Source organism: Ascaphus truei, unplaced genomic scaffold (assembly GCF_040206685.1).
Source record: "Ascaphus truei isolate aAscTru1 unplaced genomic scaffold, aAscTru1.hap1 HAP1_SCAFFOLD_553, whole genome shotgun sequence".
Classification (NCBI taxonomy): domain Eukaryota; kingdom Metazoa; phylum Chordata; class Amphibia; order Anura; family Ascaphidae; genus Ascaphus; species Ascaphus truei.
Genome location: NW_027456885.1, coordinates 221,368 through 242,150, shown reverse-complemented (window position 1 = coordinate 242,150; position 20,783 = coordinate 221,368). Strand labels below are relative to the sequence as shown.

The window sequence follows — 20,783 nt, the reverse complement described above, 5'->3', positions numbered from 1 at the left end:
TAATCTGCACAGTGCAGAACCAGAGAGGGATCAGGACTACATGGACCAGAATGCATTGCAAATAAAGAACCAGGGAGAAATCAGAACTACAGGGACCCGAATGCATGGCCAATACAGAACCAGGGATATATCAGGACTACAGGGACCCGAATGCATGGCCAATACAGAACCAGGGAGAAATCAGAACTACAGGGACCCGAATGCATGGCAAATACAGAACCAGGGAGAAATCAGAACTACAGGGACCCGAATGCATGGCAAATATAGAACCAGGGATAGATCAGAACTACAGGGACCCGAATGCATGGCCAATACAGAACCAGGGAGAAATCAGAACTACAGGGACCCGAATGCATGGCAAATACAGAACCAGGGATAGATCAGAACTACAGGGACCCGAATGCATGGCAAATACAGAACCAGGGATAGATCAGAACTACAGGGACCCGAATGCATGGCAAATACAGAACCAGGGAGAAATCAGAACTACAGGGATCAGAATGTATGGCAAATGCAGAACCAGGGAGAGATCAGAACTAGTGACCCGCATGCATTGCAAATACAGAACCAGAGGGATCAGAACTACAGGGCCCAGAATGCATTGCGGTTCTCACCTCTGTAGGTGTTGATGAGAATTTGAAGCACTTCCTTCTCCATGGTACATATTAGGGGCAGCGGCAGCTATGGGAAAAAGGTCACCGCCGGGATTAGGGGTCATCTCATTCACTGGTCACAAATGCCAGATTAATTGTGTCCTGTGACCAACTCTAGGGGTCACGAGTGCAAATCAGAGGGTGCGGGGTTATGGTTTTAATTAGAGGTCACATGTAAGTCTGGTGTTCTTTATAGGTCAGGGAGAATGGGTTAAGTGCTAGAGGTGAAAGGTGAAGGTCAGAGGGTACTAAAGGGCCAGTGTGTATTCTGGGGTCACATGTGAAAAGCTAAGGGTCGGGATATGTGAAAGTTCAACGGTTTAAAAAGGGTCAGGGGTTATTCATAATAGGTCGGGGGTTATTCTGAGGTTAGGTGTAAAAAGTCAGAGGTTCTTAAAGGGTCAGGGGTTAAAGAGTTACTCACTTACCGAGGTCTTGCAGTCGTTCTCGTGTTTTTCAATCAACTCTACATCCTGAGATAGAGAGTGTATAAAAGGAGGCGGTGTACAGGGAGCATAGGTGTAGTTACATAGTAGTAGTAGGTGAGGTTGAAAAAAGACATGCGTCCATCAAGTTCAACCTATGCTAAATTTAGACGACAAATACTTTATCCTATATCTATACTTACTTATTGATCCAGAGGAAGGCAAGTAAAAACCCCAGAGTCATATCATCCAATGATATCTCATAAGGGAAAAAATAAATTCCTTCCTGACTCCAAGAATTGGCAATCGGATTATTCCCTGGATCAACATCCTTCCCATGTATACTTATTTGGTATATCCCTGTATATCTTTCCTTTCTACAAAGATGTCCAACTTTTTTCTTAACAAATCTATTGTATCCTCCATCACAGTCTCCATGGCTAATGAATCCCACATTGTAACTGCCCTTACTGTAAAGAACCCTTTCCTTTGTTGCGGGGGAAATTTCCTTTCCTCCAACCTTAATGAATGACCCAGTGTCCTATGTACTGCCCTTGGGAAGAATAGTTATTTTGAAAGCTCCTTGTACTGTCCCTGAATATATTTGTATATAGTTATCATATCCCCTCTTAGACACCTCTTTTCTACTGTAAATAAATCTAATTTAGCTAGCCTCTCCTCATAAGTTAGAATGTCCACCCCCTTTATTAATTTGTTGTCTCTTCTCTGCACTCTCTCTAGTTCCATAATGTCTTTTCTAAGGAGTAGTGCCCAAAATTGTACTCCATATTCAAGGTGCGGTCTTACTAGTGCTTTACAAAGGGGCATAATACCTTGTTCAAAAAAAGGTTGGACATCTTTTTAGATGGGAAAGGTATACAGGGATATACCAAATAAGTATACATGGGAAGGATGTTGATCCAGGGATTAATCCGATTGCCAATTCTTGGAGTCAGGAAGGAATTAATTTTTCCCCTTAATGGGTTTTTTTGTTTGCCTTCCTCTGGATCAATAAGTAAGTATAGATATTGGATAAAGTATCTCTTGTCTAAATTTAGCATAGGTTGAACTTGATGGACCTACGTCTTTTTTCAACCTCATCTACTATGTAACTATGTAACTATGTAATAATTATGTTTACTTCCTGTAACAGGAACATATCCCTGTTTAAATAAAGCAGTCTCAGAACTCTGAGAATCCAACAGAGAGAGTTAATTGCAGCCACTCAATTAACTAGTCTCCACCTGGAGTAATGAGAGCTCTGTAAAAATCCTCATGTGAGACACAGGAGAGAGATTCCTTAGCTCATATTTGGGCTGACAGAAGGAGAGCAGAGAAGCCTGCACACAGACACTGTCTTGAGCACAAAGGGTATGCTGAGATCAAGACATCCAAACACCCAGAGACCTATATTTCCTAGACACAGAGGACCCAGGAACCTGCCAGAGACTGACATGGAGGGCCACCTGCTTAAGGTACTTCCTGAGACTTTGGGGTGATAGGCTGGTAATGGGAATATCCCTCTAGTCCTGCAGATAGGGTCTGGGGAAGTAAGTTAGCCCTTACAAAGGGATAGGGTTTTGTTATTTTGTGCTTTTTGTATGTATAGCCAGGATAAAGGAACAAGCTTAATAAAGCCAGGATATAATGTCACCCAAATCGGTCTCCATTATATGTACCTCTGCAAACATCTCTTACTCTTCGCTTCTATACATTGTCCGTTTAATGCTAGATAAGATCTTGTTGCCTTTGCAGCTACTGCCTGACATTGGGCACTATTGCTAAGCCTGCTGTTTACAAGCACTCCTAAATCCTTCTCCATCAAGGATTCCCCCCAATCTATCCCCATTTAATTTGTAATTCGCCAGTTTATTCTTGTTTCCCAAATGCATAACCTTACATTTATCTGTATTAAACCTCATCTGCCATTTACCTGCCCACGTTTCCAGTCTCTCCAAGTCCTCCTGGAGAGAAATTACATCCTGCTCTGATTCTACTACCTTACACAATTTAGTATCATCAGCAAAGATGGAGACTTTGCTCTCTATGCCAACCTCAAGGTCATTAATAAACAAGTTAAAAAGCAGAGGTCCCAGTATAGAACCCTGAGGTACTCCACTCGCAACTTTAGCCCAACCTGAAAAAGTTCCATTTATGATAATACTCTGTTGTCTGTCCTTTAACCAGTTTTCAATCCAGGTGCATACATTATTACTGAGTACAATTTGCTTTATTTTTGTACGCCAACCTCTTGTGTGGAAACGTATGAAAAGCCTTTGCAAAATCTAAGTAGACCACATCAACTGCATTACCCTGGTCTAAATTCCTACTTACCTCCTCAAAGAAACAAATAAGGTTAGTTTGGCATGATCTATCCTTCATAAAGGAGAGGGAGTGGCTCAATGAGTAAAAGACACTGACATGCACCGAGAGTTTGAAGCAGGGGAGCCTGGTTCAATTTCCGGTGCCAGCTCCTTGTGACCTTGGGCAAGTCACTTTATCTCCCTGTGCCTCAGGCACCAAAAACATAGATTGTAAGCTCCACGGTGCAGGGACCTGTGCCTGCAAAATGTCTCTGTAAAGCGCTACGTATAACTAGCAGCGCTATACAAGAACATGCTATTATTATTATTATTATAAATCCATGCTGACTATTACTAATAATTTTGTTTTCCATTAGGTATTCCTGAATATTATCCCATATTAAACCTTCAAGTAGTTTCCCCACTATTGAAGTCAGGCTTACAGGTCTGTAATTCCCCGGTTATGATCTAGCTCCCTTTTTAAATATAGGCACCACATCTGCTTTACGCCAAACTTGTGGTACTGAGCCTGTGGAAATGGAGTCCTTGAATATTAAATGTAATGGTTTGGCTATTACTGAGCTTAACTCCTTGAGAACTCTTGGATGTATGCCATCGGGGCCAGGTGCCTTATTTACTTTAATTTTTTCAAGCCGCCTCTTAACTTCTTCCTCAGTTAACCAATTGTTCATTAATATGGAGGTTGTGGCTTCCTCCTGCGGCACTACTATTGAAATTGATTCTTCCCTGGTGAACACAGAGGCAAATAATTTGTTTAATACCTCTGCTTTTTCCTTATCTTCAATAATCAATAATATTGTACAATATATGTGTGTAGTATATAGGGTGTATATAGGTATACTATACAGTGTGTATAGTGGTACAATATATGCGGTGTAGGTATATAGGGTAAAGTAACACACAGGGGGTATATAGGTATAATATACAGGGTGTATTAGTATATAGGGGTAAAGTATACAGGGCGGATGGCCTGTGTGAACTGATCCTGTCTGGATCCCCTCCTGGCAGACTCCCCAATTCCAGATTTGTCAATCGTACTCCTACACACTGAGTGCTTGGGCTGGAGCACATGGAGACCAAGGAGTCACGGGGTGAGGGGGGAGAGGAGAACACAGAGTCACAGGGGAGGGGGAGTCACGTGGGAGGGGGGAGAGTACAGGGAGTCACGGCGTGGTGGGTGGGGGGGGGGGTTGAGGAGAACACAGAGTCCCAGGGGAGGGAGGTGGGAGAGCCACGAGGGGGGAGAGCACAGGGAGTCACGGGGGGGAAAAATAGAGAGTCACGGGGGGAGAGCACAGAGTCACAGAGAGCGCTCGGGGGTAACACAGAGAGTCATGGGGGGAGAGCACGTGTGTCACAAGGGGAGAGCAAAGTGTATCACGGGGGAGAGCAAAGTGTATCACGGGGGGGGGAAGAGCACAGAGAGCCACGGCGTGAGAGCACAGAGTCACGGGGGGGAGAGCACAGAGAGCCACAGGGGGAAGAGCACAGAGTGTCACGGGGAGAGCACAGTGTCACGGCGTGAGAGCACAGAGCCACAGGGGGAAGAGCACAGAGTGTCACGGGGGGAGAGCACAGTGTCATAGGGTGGAGAGCAGAGAGTCACGGGGGGGAACACAGAGAGTCACGGGGGGAGAGCACAGAGAGTCACAGAGAGTCACGGGGGGAGAGCACAGAGAGTCACGGGGGAAGAGCACAGAGAGTCACGGGGGGAGAGCACAGAGAGTCACGGGGAGAGCACAGAGAGTCACGGGGGGGAGAGCACAGAGAGTCACGGGGGGAGAGCACAGAGAGTCACGGGGGGGGGAGAGCACAGAGAGTCACAGGGAGAGCACAGAGAGTCACGGGGGGGGGGAGAGCACAGAGAGTCACGGGGGGAGAGCACAGAGAGTCACGGGGGGGAGAGCACAGAGAGTCACAGGGAGAGCACAGAGAGTCACGGGGGGAGAGCACAGAGTCACGGGGGGGGAGAGCACAGAGAGTCACGGGGGGGGGAGAGCACAGAGAGTCACGGGGAGAGCAAAGTGTATCACGAGGGAAGAGCACAGAGAGTCACGGGGGGGGAAGAATAGAGAGTCATGAGGGGAGAGCACAGAGAGTCACGAGGGGAGAGCACAGAGAGTCACGAGGGGAGAGCACAGAGAGTCATGGGGAGAGCACAGAGAGTCATGGGGGGAGCACAGAGAGTCATGGGGGGGAGAGCACAGAGTCACGGGGGGAGAGCACAGAGACTCACGGTGGGGAGAGCATAGAGAGCCACGGAGAGGAGAGCACAGAGAGTCACGGGGGGGGGGGGGAACACAGAGAGTAACGGGGGGGGGGGAAGAGCACAGAGAGTCATGGGGGGAGAACACAGAGAGTTACAGGGGGGAGAACACAGAGAGTTACAGGGGGGAGTGCACAGAGAGCCACAGAGAGGAGAGCACAGAGAGTCACGGGGGGAGAACACAGAGAGTTACAGGGGGGAGAGCACAGAGAGTCACGGGGGGGAGAGCACAGAGAGTCATGGGGAGAGCTTGGTGGGAACACAGAGAGTAACGGGGGGAGAGCACAGAGAGCCACAGAGAGCACAGAGAGTCATGGGGGGAGAGCACAGAGAGTCACGGGGGGAGAGCACAGAGAGTCACGGGGGGGGGGGGACAGCACAGAGACGCACAGTGGGGAGAGCACAGAGAGTCACGGGGGGGAGAGCACAGAGAGTCACGGGGTGGGGGGAGAGCACAGAGAGTCACGGATGTGGAGAGCACAGAGTCACGGGGGGGGGGGGGGGAGAGCACAGAGAGTAACGGTGATGAGAGAACAGAGAATCATGGAGGGGGGGGGGGTGAGGGAGGGCACAAGGGAGCTGACATTTTACCTTGGGGATTGATAGCCTGCAAGAAGAAAAAGAAGAATCTATTGTAACAGCATCAAACCTGTAATCCCTCCAACAAAGCGTCACTTAAACCCTCTCCTGCCAGAGACCTCACAGCATCACTTAACCCCTTTAATGTCAGAGCCATGCACAGCATCACTTAACCCCTCTAATGCCAGAGCCATGCACAGCATCACTTAACCCCTCCCCTGTCAGAGCCATGCACAGCATCACTTAACCCCTTTAATGTCAGAGCCATGCACAGCATCACTTAACCCCTCTAATGCCAGAGCCATGCACAGCATCACTTAACTCCTCCCCTGTCAGAGCCATGCACAGCATCACTTAACCCCTGCCCTGCCAGGGCCCTGCACAGCATCACTTAACCCCTCTAATGCCTGAGCCATGCACAGCATCACTTAACCCCTCCCCTGCCAGTCAGGCATAGCATCACTTAACCCCTCCCCTGCCAGAGGCATGCACAGCATCACTTAACCCCTGCCAAAGCCCTGCACAGCATCACTTTAACCCCTCTCCTCATCCTGGCCTTTGCTGCTCTCCTCAGGAATGGATGTATCTTTCCTCTACATCACCAAGACTATGTGGAGGAGAGAGAGGAGAGGGAGGGGGGGAGAGAGAGGAGAGGGAGGGGGGAGAGAGAGGAGAGGGAGGGGGGAGAGAGAGGAGAGGGAGGGGGGAGAGAGAGGAGAGGGAGGGGGGAGAGAGAGGAGAGGGAGGGGCGAGAGAGAGGAGAGGGAGGGGCGAGAGAGAGGAGAGGGAGGGGCGAGAGAGAGGAGAGGGAGGGGCGGAGAGAGGAGAGGGAGGGGCGAGAGAGGAGAGGGAGGGGCGAGAGAGAGGAGAGGGGAGGGGGCGAGAGAGAGGAGAGGGAGGGGGGAGAGAGAGGAGAGGGAGGGGGGAAAGAAAGAGGACACAGAGAGTGCATGTACTACAGGACTTACTGTTCTTGTATTGTCCTTGGGAGGGATCTGAGGATCAGAGAGACCATGAAGATAAGACACCACTCATTAGTATGCATACACAGCTCCTTAATATGCATGTACAGCTCATTAATACGCATACACAGTTCATTAATATGAAAACACAGCTCCTTAATACGCATACACAGCTCATTAATATGAATACACAGCTCATTAATACGCATACACAGCTCATTAATATGAATACACAGCTCATTAATATGCATACACAGCTCAGTAATATGAAAACACAGCTCATGAATACACATACACAGCTCATTAATATGCATACACAGCTCATTAATATGCATACACCGTTCATTAATACGCACACACAGCTCATTAATATGCATACACCGCTCATTAATATGCATACACCGCTCATTAATACGCACACACAGCTCATTAATATGCATACACCGCTCATTAATATGAATACACCGCTAATTAATACGCACCACACAGCTCATTATTATGAATACACTTCTCATTAATATGCATACAGCGCTCATTAATATGAATACACTGCTCATTAATACGCATACACCGCTTATTAATACGCATACACAGCTCATTAATATGCATACAGCGCATATTAATATGCACACCGCTCATTAATATACATACACCGCTCATTAATATGCATACACAGCTCATTAATGTGCACACACCGCTCATTAATATATATATGCAGCCCATTAATACGCATATACAGTTCATTAATATGCATACACAGCTCATTAATATGCACACCTGGCTCATTAATATGTATATGCAGCTCATTATTACGCATATACAGCTCATTAATATCAGAGGTACAGTATTACTATTACAGGTAAGTTGATTAATATTGCTCTTTAATATTACAGATTAGTAGGTGCAAGGAGTTGTTTGTCTTTGCCACACTGCCCTCTAGAGTTGATTTAAGGAACTAATTCTGAATCCACTGTATGTATCAGTTTCCATCGTATTATCCTGGGCTCATTGTGTCTGTTTTGTGCAGCCTGCTGCTGAGAAGTGTGTTACTGTTACAGGTCAGGGCCAGTGCTGCAGAAGAGCTTACACTCTGATGATCCTATCTTCACCTTTTGTAGCCGAGGAAAGCAATATCCTTTCACATTGCTTCCATTAATACATATGTAGCCCCTGCTACAAATATACATATACTGTGAACACTGCAGAATGAATCTGCTCCACCTATCAGATGAGAATCCACTTCAAGGGATAATGCCTGAACCTGATGTGGGAATTCCTGGTGGGAGCAGTTCACTCCCACCGAAGTACTCCAAATAGGGGCAAAATCACTCAGTGAATAAAAGACAATTATTAGAACACAAAGTAAGTTTGCAAAACTTACATGCACAATACAGCACTTCCAGCATCCGTCTCCTGTCGATATAGCTCATGCGGGAACTCCCTTGCTGCCGCGTCCAGTCGCAGCGGCTGCAAATGAGTTCTTCCTCGGGAGGTACGGTGGCCTTCAGTGGTCACAAACAGAACACAATGCCGACACAGGACTACGCGTTTCGCGAGTATCTCTCGCTTCGTCAGGTCCTGTCGGCATTGTGGAGATGGGCTAACTAAATACCTGATTGTGACAGAAACCAGGGGTTGGTAATAAACTCCATATACAGGGCTCCCAGGATACTGAACAGTTTCTGTCCTGTCTAAGCTGAACAGGGCAGCCTCGTGGTACAGGCACTCCATTCCACAGTTTGTCTGCTGCCTGTTTTCTGTCACCTGTCATGCTGATTAGAGTTCAGGTATATAAGACCTGTTTCCTGTTTCCTCTGGGCCCCGCCCAAGAGCCTGGAAGGCTGCTGAACTGCAGAGGGGTGAGAAAGCCTCTTTCCCAAATCGCTTCATTCATTCTGTTAGTTTGTCTAAAGACTGCAAAGGTACTTATTTTGTTGGTGGAAGTGGACAAGCCACTTCCAACTCTGAGTCAGGGACATCTAAGTTTAAGTTATCGCTCAGACGAGCAGCTTTTTGTTTGGCTTTGTTTTCTGTTTAAACTGTGGCAGTCTCAGTGCCTGGGACTGAATAAACCAGGCATAGCCTGTTTAAAGGAACAGTACGTGACGTCTCATCATTTAACCTACCCTAAAAGACCGTGTTCTAACAGTCCCGGACAGACGGCGGAGCCCCGGAGTAAGCCGTTTGTCACATATGGTGGAGAATGCGGGCAGAACACTAAAAGGTCTGGGGGTTAAAGAACTTTAAAGAAAAAAAAAAAAAAAAAAAAAGGTTTTTTTTCTCTCTCTCCAAACAAGATGGAAGACGTGGTGAGTGCGCTGGTACGCAATGTCGCTGTCCAGAGAGACGCGAATGAAGCCCTGCAACAGGCGAATGCAAACCAGCAAGAGACAAACCGCTTGCTGAAAGAGGAGCAACAGCGGTTCGCTCAGGGCTTACAGCAGGAACTCGAGATCCTGAGGGAGACTATCAGTAACCTTCCACTGGCAGCGGCAGCCCCAGTTCCGAAAATGACCAGGGCAAGCCACTACCTTCAGAAGATGGGACCCTCGGATGATGTGGAAGCCTATCTTCTCACGTTTGAACGCACGGCACAGAGAGAGGGATGGCCAGAAGCTGAGTGGGCTGGTCTAATCGCACCCTTCCTAAGCGGCGAACCCCAGAAGGCTTACTTTGATCTAGAGCCAGCCGAAGCTAACGTCTATGCAAAATTGAAGTTCGAGATCCTCGCCCGCCTCGGCGTAACCACGGCTGTTCGCGCCCAAAGGTTTCACGCATGGTCCTTCACGATGGATAAAGCCACCCGAAGCCAGATGTATGACCTCATCCACCTCGCCCGGAAGTGGCTACAACCCGAGATCAACTCAGCAAGCCACATCGTGGAACGGTTGGTCATGGACCAGTTCTTGAGGAAACTTCCCTCTGCCTTACGCCATTGGGTCAGTCGGAGTGACCCCCACAATGCGGATGAGCTTGTGGCCCTCGTAGAAAGGTACAATGCAGCAGGAGAGCACCCGCAACCCACAGTCGTGGAGCAACCCCACTACCCGAGGTTCCAGGACTCTTCCAGAGACGGTAAAAGGGTACAGGGGTTAAGGGGAGCTGAAGAGCGGCGACCACCTTCACGCAGCACCAGCAACAGTGGTTCGCACACTAAGGGCAATAGCCAACATGGGGAGCCGGGAAAAGGCTCTAAGTGGGACACAGACTATGTACCTAAATGTGTAAATTGTCATGAGAGGGGCCACACAGCAAAAATCTGCCCACTAAATGATGAGCCCATGCAATGCAACAGCGTGGAACCTTATTCGCTGTTGTCCCAATGTATGGGCCCTAGCCCAGAGGACCCCTTGAATAACCATCTGTGGGCATTTGTAAAGGTTAATGGTAAGAGGGTTCGGGCACTTCTTGACTCTGGGAGCATGGTCACACTAGTGTCCGAATACCTATTGCCCATTAAGAAGAAACAGGTAAACAGTTCACAAAGAGTGGCAATTTGTTGTATACATGGGGATAATCATGAATATTCCACTGTTGATGTTTTTTTTGAAACAGAATTTGGTTCTTTAGATTTCAAGGTGGGTGTTGTACCCAAACTGGCACATGATGTGTTAATAGGGACCGACTTTCCCCATTTTCTAAAAATGTGGTCCCCAGCTCAGAATAGCGCCCAGAGTTCAATAGCAGACCATAACGAAGTGTTAGAAGAAACAAATCCTTTCCCTTTTTCAGAAATGGAGGTTGACGAGGGCCCAAATAAGAAAGGGGAAAAGGAGGAGTGCTGTGAAATTCCCTTCCCCATCACTACTTTGGTAGGGAATACCCCAAATCAAGATGTTGATCAGGCACTTACCACCCCAGTACAGGATAAGACCCTCGCTGACCTAGAGGTCAGTCCTGGGAGTTTTAAGAAGGCCCAGTGGGAGGACCCCACATTAGCGGTAGCAAGGGGAAATATACGGGACCAGAATAGTACTCATGGCCAACCAGATAGGTCACTTGCTTACCCCTACTTCGAGGTAGAGAACGACCTAGTATATCGGGTTGATAAAAGAAAATCAGTTACAACTAAACAATTGTTGGTACCACGGACATTCCGTAACGTAGTATTACACCTCGCACATAGTCATCCATTGGGGGGACACCTAGGGGTGGAAAAGACAAAAGAAAAGGTTCTCCGAAGCTTTTATTGGCCTGGGGTTCTGGCAGAAATTACAAACTATTGTTCCTCATGCCCAGAATGTCAGATCACCGCCCCGTTCAAAGCATACCGCAGCCCATTGGTACCCCTTCCCATAATAGAGGTACCATTTGACCGGATTGCTATGGATCTAGTAGGACCCCTAATAAAGTCTGCTAGGGGACATCAGCATATATTGGTAATATTAGATTATGCTACCCGATATCCGGAGGCAGTTCCCCTACGTAGCACCTCTGCTAAAAACATAGCAAAAGAGTTAGTACTTCTGTTTTCCCGGGTCGGAATTCCTAAAGAGATCTTATCTGACCAGGGAACACCATTTATGTCCCAAGTAACAAAAGAGCTATGTAAACTCCTAAAAATCAAGCATCTCAGAACCTCAGTCTATCATCCACAAACAGATGGTTTAGTGGAAAGGTTCAATAAAACCTTAAAGAGCATGTTACGCCGGGCGGTCGATAAGGATGGGAAAAACTGGGACTGTTTGTTACCATACCTGTTATTTGCCATTAGGGAAGTTCCCCAGTCATCCACAGGCTTCTCCCCGTTTGAACTATTGTATGGCCGACATCCAAGGGGCTTACTGGATATAGCCAAAGAAACTTGGGAACACGAGGTTACCCCTTACAGAAGTGTAATAGAGCATGTTGCCCAAATGCAGGACCGCATTGCTGCAGTCCTACCCATAGTGAGGGAACACATGGAGAAAGCTCAAGAAGCACAAAGGAATACGTATAATAAGGGTGCTAGGGTCAGAATTTTTTTTCCAGGTGATAGGGTACTAGTTCTGGTTCCCACCGTGGAGAGTAAATTCCTTGCTAAATGGCATGGGCCATATGAGGTCTTGGAAAGAGTGGGAGAAGTAAATTATAGGGTAAGGCAGCCAGGTAGGAGGAAACCTGAGCAAATTTACCATATAAACCTACTCAAGCCCTGGAAAGATAGAGAGGTCTTGTTAACCCTAGTACCCCCAGGTCCGTCAGAGAATCAAGAAACTGACCCAGAGGTTAGCATAGCTGAAACACTGTCCGTGCATCAGAAACGAGAGGTCCAGAGTTTAGTGAGAAGGAACAAAGAAATCTTCTCTACACAGCCAGGTAAAACTAACGTAATTAAACATGACATAGTCTCTGAACCGGGGGTCCGAGTTAACCTTAAACCGTACCGAATCCCAGAGGCCAAGAGAGAGGCTATAAGTTTAGAGGTTAAAAAAATGCTAAAACTAGGCGTAATTGAGGAATCCCAAAGTGGGTGGAACAGCCCTATAGTTTTAGTCCCAAAGCCAGACGGTACAACAAGGTTTTGTAATGACTACCGGAAACTAAACGCGGTGTCAAAATTTGATACTTATCCTATGCCCAGGGTGGATGAACTTGTAGAGAGACTGGGCAAAGCCCGATATCTCACAACCCTAGACCTAACAAAAGGGTACTGGCAGGTTCCCCTCACAGAAAGGGCAAAAGAAAAAACAGCCTTCTCAACCCCAGACGGCCTCTTTCAATATAAGGTGCTGCCTTTTGGCTTACATGGAGCTCCCGCCACATTCCAAAGAATGATGGATAAAATTTTAAAACCACATGTTCGGTACGCTGCCGCCTACCTGGATGATGTGGTAATCCATAGTGAAGATTGGCAGTCCCACCTTCCAAAGGTCCAAGCTGTGCTCGACGCAGTTCGGTCTGCTGGACTAACTGCTAACCCCGCTAAATGCACTATTGGTCTGGAGGAGGCCAAGTATCTGGGGTATTCTATTGGTAGAGGGTTACTCAAACCACAAACACTCAAAGTAGAGGCGATACAAAATTGGCCAAGGCCAGTCACAAAAAAACAAGTAAGGACCTTTTTGGGGTTAATTGGCTACTATAGGAGGTTTATTCCCAATTTTGCAACTAAGGCAACCCCACTAACCGACCTCACAAAAGCAAGAGGACCGCTAATGGTAAAGTGGTCCCCCGAAGCCGAACAGGCCTTTAGAAGCCTGAAAGAAGCTCTCTGTGCCCAACCAGTGTTGGTCACACCTGACTTCTCCAAAGAGTTCGTAGTCCAAACCGACGCATCTGAGGTAGGGCTGGGGGCGGTACTCTCCCAGGAGTCTCAAGGGGAGGAGCACCCCATCCTTTATTTAAGTAGGAAACTAAATCCCCAGGAGAAAAATTACTCCATAGTCGAGAAAGAGTGTCTCGCAATAAAGTGGGCTGTAGAGACACTCAAGTATTATCTGTTGGGGAGAAAGTTCCGATTGGTCACAGATCATGCACCCCTTACCTGGATGTGTCAAAATAGGGAGAAGAACGCTAGGGTGACCAGGTGGTTCCTAAGCCTACAGCCCTTTAAATTTTCTGTGGAACACAGGTCGGGGCACAAACATGGCAATGCCGACGGGTTGTCAAGGATGCACTCCCTAATATCCATGGTCGCTCACCCCTCGAGGTCTGAGCTGGGGGGGAGGATATGTGACAGAAACCAGGGGTTGGTAATAAACTCCATATACAGGGCTCCCAGGATACTGAACAGTTTCTGTCCTGTCTAAGCTGAACAGGGCAGCCTCGTGGTACAGGCACTCCATTCCACAGTTTGTCTGCTGCCTGTTTTCTGTCACCTGTCATGCTGATTAGAGTTCAGGTATATAAGACCTGTTTCCTGTTTCCTCTGGGCCCCGCCCAAGAGCCTGGAAGGCTGCTGAACTGCAGAGGGGTGAGAAAGCCTCTTTCCCAAATCGCTTCATTCATTCTGTTAGTTTGTCTAAAGACTGCAAAGGTACTTATTTTGTTGGTGGAAGTGGACAAGCCACTTCCAACTCTGAGTCAGGGACATCTAAGTTTAAGTTATCGCTCAGACGAGCAGCTTTTTGTTTGGCTTTGTTTTCTGTTTAAACTGTGGCAGTCTCAGTGCCTGGGACTGAATAAACCAGGCATAGCCTGTTTAAAGGAACAGTACGTGACGTCTCATCATTTAACCTACCCTAAAAGACCGTGTTCTAACAGTCCCGGACAGACGGCGGAGCCCCGGAGTAAGCCGTTTGTCACACTGATAATCAGGTGTTCCGGATTCACAATTTAGTCCGCACTCATTAGAATTATATAGTCAAAGTGGCGATCTCATTACCCGCTGGATGGCGTGTAAGTCATATAACCACAGCATAGACACAATTACAAACATGTTTAAAAACATTTAACCAAAGAAATCACAACTTTTATATAATGTTACTGATATTTATAATAGGAATAATCAATTTCAACCTAAATGGATGGATATGGCTCCCTCTGGTGGACTTTTGGGAGATGTGTAGGATAGCACAGATATAAATAACATCAGAGCCCATCCTAAGGCCTCGGACACGCTTACCGCTGGCGTGCTGAGGCGCGCTGAGGCTCAGGGAAAGCGTGTGCTTTCCCTGGCCTTGCGGTTGCTTACCGCAAGCGTCTCAGAAGGCCGTCAAGGGGCGGGCGCGTCACTGGCCGGGGGCGGGCCAGTGACGTCACGGAGCTGGTTCGCCCTCATTGGGCGAGCCGCTCACGTGACCGGCCTGTCTCGCCGGCAAGCGGGGGAATTTTAAATTCCTCTAAGACCTGCCCTTCCGCAAGCGCGCAAAAGCGCAGGTGAGCCCCTACTAAAGCCGCTCTAATTGCGACTGTAAGGGCTCAGTGCTGAGCGGGAGCGCGCGTCAGCACGCTTCCGCAAGCAAGCAGGCAACATGTCCGAGGCCTAACAGTTGTGATGAGATCTACCACTAATGGAACTATACAAGTAAGAATCACAATCGGAAGGTATAGTGGCATAAAAGTACAATGGCTCTAAAACTCGCAGGGGGTGCTCAACTCTTCGACTGAGCCACTGATTGAGCCACCTGTGCTGAAGCAGAGATATAAGGCTTTGCCCCCGCTGGCGCTGAGCGCGCTCATTCTTGGAGAGCTCTCCAAGCATGAGCGCTGGGTGTCCTTTAAATTTTCGCAAGCACTCGCAGGAGGGGGGCGGGGGGGACGCTGCGGGGGAAGCTGAGCGCGCAAGAAAGTTGAACAAATTTGTTTACCTAAGCACCGAGCGCCGGTGAGCGCATCGCGTGAGTAAGGACTTGCATATATATATATATATATGCAAGTCACCTCGCCAAGCACCGCCCGCTCATCGAGCTCAGCGCTAGCGGAGACGCAGCCTAACACCTGACCTTTTGGTGGCCCTTGAAGACTGGAATTGGCCGCCCTTGAACTAGGCCTAAACAAACCGCTAATTTGTCCCAAAAAAAGGACTGGGGAAAAAAGGAACTAAAACAGATGAGTATCGTGAAAAATTATACAGAGCGCAGGGAGACTGAGTGACAGGTCCAACAGTGTGAGCACTGCAATGGGTGAACGGCTGTGAACCAGCTGACAGCTAATCAGATGTTACCAACTGCTGTCAGGAGAACATTCAACCGTTCTTGACAAGGTCTAATGTGGAAGAAAGCCGACGAGAACGAGCTTTCCGAAACGGCTCAGGAACACGGCAGCCGTACGTGAAACGCTACGACAGAAGCGGAGAGTGGAGTTGGTCGCTTACTGGAAACTGGATCTTAAGGCTGCAGTTTGTCCAGGCAAACACCGTAATGTAAAGCGCCTCCGTGCGCAAAACGCGTCGGAGTATCTGGTTTTTGTGGCTGCCATGCATCTCTTTTTTTTGTGTCAGACAATAAATCTGTTTTTAACCAGCAATATCTTTTCAGACCCTGTTTTGTTCTACGGAGCCGAGCTTCCTCTCACCTGCTGTTTAGCCGGCTCTTCCAAACAACTGAATGTGCAAGGGACGTGCGATCAAAAATGTCGACATCAAGTACAGTTACTAATAGGGCGTGGGCCGCACCAAAACCTGCCATGAAGCTAGAGATTGGAAGAGAGGAGAAGGCCTCGGCAGTGCAAAGCTGATATTCGGCCAAATAGACATTAAACACATATTGGTTGAACCCAACGAAGGGCGGTTCACCCCCCCCCCCCCCCGAAACGTGGTGTTTAACCTCTGCACATTGGGATGGGTAAATGGATACTTTGTGTAGTGGCTGCGCTGTGCAGTTACTTTGGGGTTTGTTGTGCTGATGAAATGGACATTGAAGACTCGCTTACACGTTCTGGGACTGCTAGTGTATCTTAATGCTTTAGGCTCGGCAGTCTGACCGACCAGACATTCAAGTGGGTGATCTTGTATTACTCAAGTCGAGCGGCCAATGGGACTCATCGTCAAAAGCTTTCCCAGCGGAGTTGGAGATGGTCCATAAGGCTGAGGCAAAAGTGGCTAGATGAGGGACAGTGAAGAGCTTCATCAGACCCATCACGGAGATGACTGCTTCTCACGTCTCATGAAGGTAAGGGAGAAACAATATACCACAGTCAAAGTTGACCCTTGTTTATTCTGTGATGCATTATGTTGTTTAACAGATCTTACAAATATGTTATACCATGCGTGGAGTGTCCTGTATTAGTTTAGGGGTTTCTCTGCTCTAGCGTTCATTTAAGGAAGACATCCCGAATCCATATATCTGTTTTCCATAGCATTGGTCTCTGCTCACTGTATCTTCATCAGGGTGGTGAAGGCCTTGTATTGGACCTAAACATTGGTCTGACAGTTGGACTACAATACAGATCTTTATTTCACCCTCTCAGGTGCTGAGATCAAGGAGCAGGTTTTTGTCTCCATGTTTGGATACAAGTCACACATGGCATCACTGATGACATCACAACTAATATGATCCCATCACACAATCCACAAGCTGCCACTTAATCTTGGGTCACTCTGAAAATCCAATTTGCAACATTAGCAAAAATACAGGCGCAGCCAAAGTCTTTCCTGCGTGCGGGATCACTGTTTGGGACGAGAGTACAATGTCCCACAAACGCATTAGAGGCTTTTGATCGAACACTTCAGGACCTCAGAGGGAATGAAACTATTATGGGTGGAGTTGTTTTAACAAGGGACTTTCACCAAACGCTCCCTATTGCACCAAAGGGAACTATGGCTGAGGAGCTAAAAGCATGTTTAAAAATGTAATATCTCTGGTGGAATGTCACCATTACTGTCCTGGAACAGGATTGTGTTATTTCTCTGTCTTCAGGCTGCCAGAGCTGCTCAGCCTAGCTGTTGCAACAATGTTGTGACCCCTTGTGGGTTTCTTGGCTTCCGCCAGTTGCCTTGGCAACCCCCCCTGCCTTTTTACCAGGATGGACTGCTCCCCCTCCCCTTGCCAGGTTGTATTGTCCCAGTTAGTTTCCCATCAGCCCAGACCAGCATGCTGTCTCTTAGTACCAGCAGCCATCCTGAGCTGTCATCTCTCCTATCCTGGTAAAGTTACTGGTTTTTACATATCTCTATATCTTGCATTTAGCCCACTTCCCCTATAGCTCCCCTCCCGCTCCTTTGTTCTCATGTCCCAGTGTTCCCTCAGTACTTCCCCCCCTTTTTATTTGTATGTTGTTGCCCCAAATAAACACCTCAGCAAGTAAGAAGGTTCCCTTTCTTGGTATATGGGATTGAGTTAACCTGCCTGCCCCTACACATCTCTCAGGGTGTGCATGGGCCAGAACAATTACCAAATTAAAGCTTACAACACACACGCGAGTTCATTTACAAGGCAATGATTCTGCTGGCAGATTCGCTGAACTGCTACTCAATCTTGGCGAAGAGAAACTTCCAGTTGAACGACTCTCTGGGCTGCTCCATTTCCCAGAAAACGTTTGCAACATCGTACATGACATATATGTATTAAAAGACAAACATACGAATGCCTGTCGAAAAATACAAACGGCTTAGCGAATTCTTGCTAAAAAAAAACAATTGTGTCCATGAAATCAACATATAAATAGAGCAGAAATCGTCTGGAGAATCTGGGATATACAAGTTAATCGACACCGTCATGGGTATACTTCAATATCTCACAGAGTTTCTTAACTCATTCGAACCATCCCGGGTGCAGGCACTTCATTTGATGCCTATAATTGCCTCGCCCATCGTGTGCTTGCGAAACGTAGGTGTTCCAAGACTACGTGATGGAACTCGACTAATAGGGAACAATCTTTAACCTAATGTCATCGACGCCGCTATTTTAACCGGCTGTGTTAAGGGAGAAGACCTATTCAGACTAGGAATCCCGCTCATCCCTACCCCCATTCTTTTTTACATTCAAACTTCAGTTCCCAGTGAAGCTCGGCTTTGCCGTGTCAATTAATTCATCTCAAGGACAGTCCCTTCAAGTATTTAGAAAATATCTTTATGTTGGAGGCTCCAGTGGGAACTGGATACAATGTGTATGGTTTTTTTTGCGCCTGATGGTAAAACCAAAAATACAGTTTATCTGAAAAGACATACTTTTTTCATTAAGAAACTAAAAAAAAAATGGAATTATCCATTTTATAAATCTTTGTATTTTTGGGTTTCTTAGAATTCGCCGGGGCAGCTAGTACAATATATTTTTGGTATAGGACATTCAAATTCAATACCTGTTCATTAATATTCAGGTTCCTCCCATGAATGTCACTGATATTAGTTAATACTACCAGCTCAGGGTGTTATTACTCGAAAGCCCTAATATTCACATTAATATTAGATATTGTCGTGATGCTCTGACTGTGCGTGTGCGTATATTATAGGTATATATAATTCTCCTCACCTCATATTCATCCCATCCATTACTGACCTCAGTATCTTGCCTGTGAGAGAGCAGAGCGTCACTTAACCCCTCCTCTGCCAGAGTGGCACTTAACTCCTGCCCTGCTAGAGCCCTGCAGACCTTCACTTAACCCCGCCACTGCAGAGCGTCACTTAACCCCTCCCCTCAGAGCGTCACTTAATCCTTCCCCTACAGAGCGTCACTTAACCCCTCCCCTGCTAGAGCCCTGCAGAGCGTCACTTAACCCCTCCCCTGCTAAAGCGTCACTTAACCCCTCCCCTACATAGCGGCACTTAACCCGTCCCCTGCTAGAGTCCTCCACAGCATCACTTAACCCCTCCCCTGCTAGAGTCCTCCACAGCGTCACTTAACCCCTCCCGTGCCAGAGCCTCACACTCTTGACAGACACCTAGTGTCATTTAACCCCTTCTCTTTACAGACACCTGCCGATTGTCAAAAGCCAGAATCCCTGCAGCTTGTCACTTAACCCCTCTCCTGCAGAGCTTCGCTCCTCTCTGCCACTGTCAGAATGTTGGTAGATAATTCCACTGATGACATCACAGAGAAGAGGAACCCATATGTCATACCTCAGGGATGCTTCCCTGTGACTCTTCCCCTATACAGCGGGGAACTTTAAAGATGGCCGCTAACTTGACTGAGTTTCTTATTGAGCCGGTGCGGAGCGGGGATGTAAAGAGAGAGGGGACAGAAAAGAGGGAAGATCATTTCTGTATAAGGAGGACTGGAATTGGTTCATAGGAGAAGGGCAGAAAGAAGGGTATAAGGACAGAAGGGGGTGAGAGAGGGGTAGAGAGAACCAGAGAAAGAAGGAGGAGGGAGAGAGAATGATGAGAGAGATGAGTCAGGGATAGAGACAGAATGAGGAGAGAGATGGAGGGATTGAGAGGGGAGGGGGGAGAGATGGAATGATAGAGATAGAAGGGGGTAGTCAGAGGGATAGAGATAGAATGGAGAGGGAGGGATATAGAGAGTAGGTGGGGAGAGACATAGAGATAGAAAAAGGAGGGAGGGATAGAGGGAATGGGGGAAAGATGGAGGGATTGAGAGAGAAGGTGGGGAGAGAAATAGAGATAGAAGAGGGAGGATAGAGAGAAGAGGGAGGGCTAGATATATAGAGAGAGAGAGAGGAGGAAGAGGGAGTGATAGAGAAAGAGGGAGGGATAGAGAAAGAGGAGGAAGAGGGAGGGATAGAGATAGAAGGTGGAGAGGGAGGGAGAGAGAGAGAAGGTGGGGAGACAAATAGAGATAGAAGAGGGAGGGAGGATAGAGAGAAGAGGGATGGAGGGATAGATAGAGAGAGGAGGAAGAGGGAGTGATAGAGAAAGAGGGAGGGATAGAGAAAGAGGAGGAAGAGGGAGGGATAGAGATAGAAGGGGAGAGGGAGGGATAGAGAGAGAAATAGAGATAGAAGAGGGAGGAAGAGATAGAGGGAGGGATATAGAAAGAGGAGGAAGAGGGAGGGATAGAGATAGAAGGGGGAGAGGGAGGGATAGAGAGAGAAGGTGGGGAGAGAAATAGAGATAGAAGAGGGAGGAAGAGATAGAGGGAGGGATAGAGATAGGAGGAAGAGGAGGGATAGAGAAAGAGGAAGAGGGTGGGATAGAGATAGAAGGGGGAGAGGGAGGGATAGAGAGAGAAGGGGGAGAGAAATAGAGATAGAAGAGGGAGGAAGAGATAGAGGGAGGGATAGGAGGAAGAGGAGGGATAGGGGGAGAGGGAGGG

General features: G+C 47.6%; 1 protein-coding gene across 2 annotated transcripts in view; it reads right to left on the bottom strand.

Annotated features, from left to right (window-relative positions):
- CATSPERZ (catsper channel auxiliary subunit zeta) overlaps positions 1-19,544 on the bottom strand; it is a 19,789-nt gene extending 245 nt beyond the window's left edge. Inside the window, exons 1-7 of one of the 2 annotated variants that reach the window (XM_075584364.1) lie at positions 19,529-19,544; positions 19,041-19,080; positions 7,216-7,242; positions 6,260-6,275; positions 1,082-1,126; positions 615-681; positions 1-4 (exon numbers count right to left, since the gene is read on the bottom strand). The exon at positions 1-4 is cut by the window's left edge and continues 245 nt beyond it. In XM_075584364.1, coding sequence (XP_075440479.1) covers positions 1-4; positions 615-681; positions 1,082-1,126; positions 6,260-6,275; positions 7,216-7,242; positions 19,041-19,060 — 179 coding nt within the window. In that variant the 5' untranslated portion in view covers positions 19,061-19,080; positions 19,529-19,544. Of the gene's footprint in view, positions 5-614; positions 682-1,081; positions 1,127-6,259; positions 6,276-7,215; positions 7,243-19,040; positions 19,176-19,528 lie in introns of those variants that run through there. The other variant, XM_075584363.1, reaches the window with a different exon arrangement.
- Positions 19,545-20,783: the final 1,239 nt, after the last annotated feature.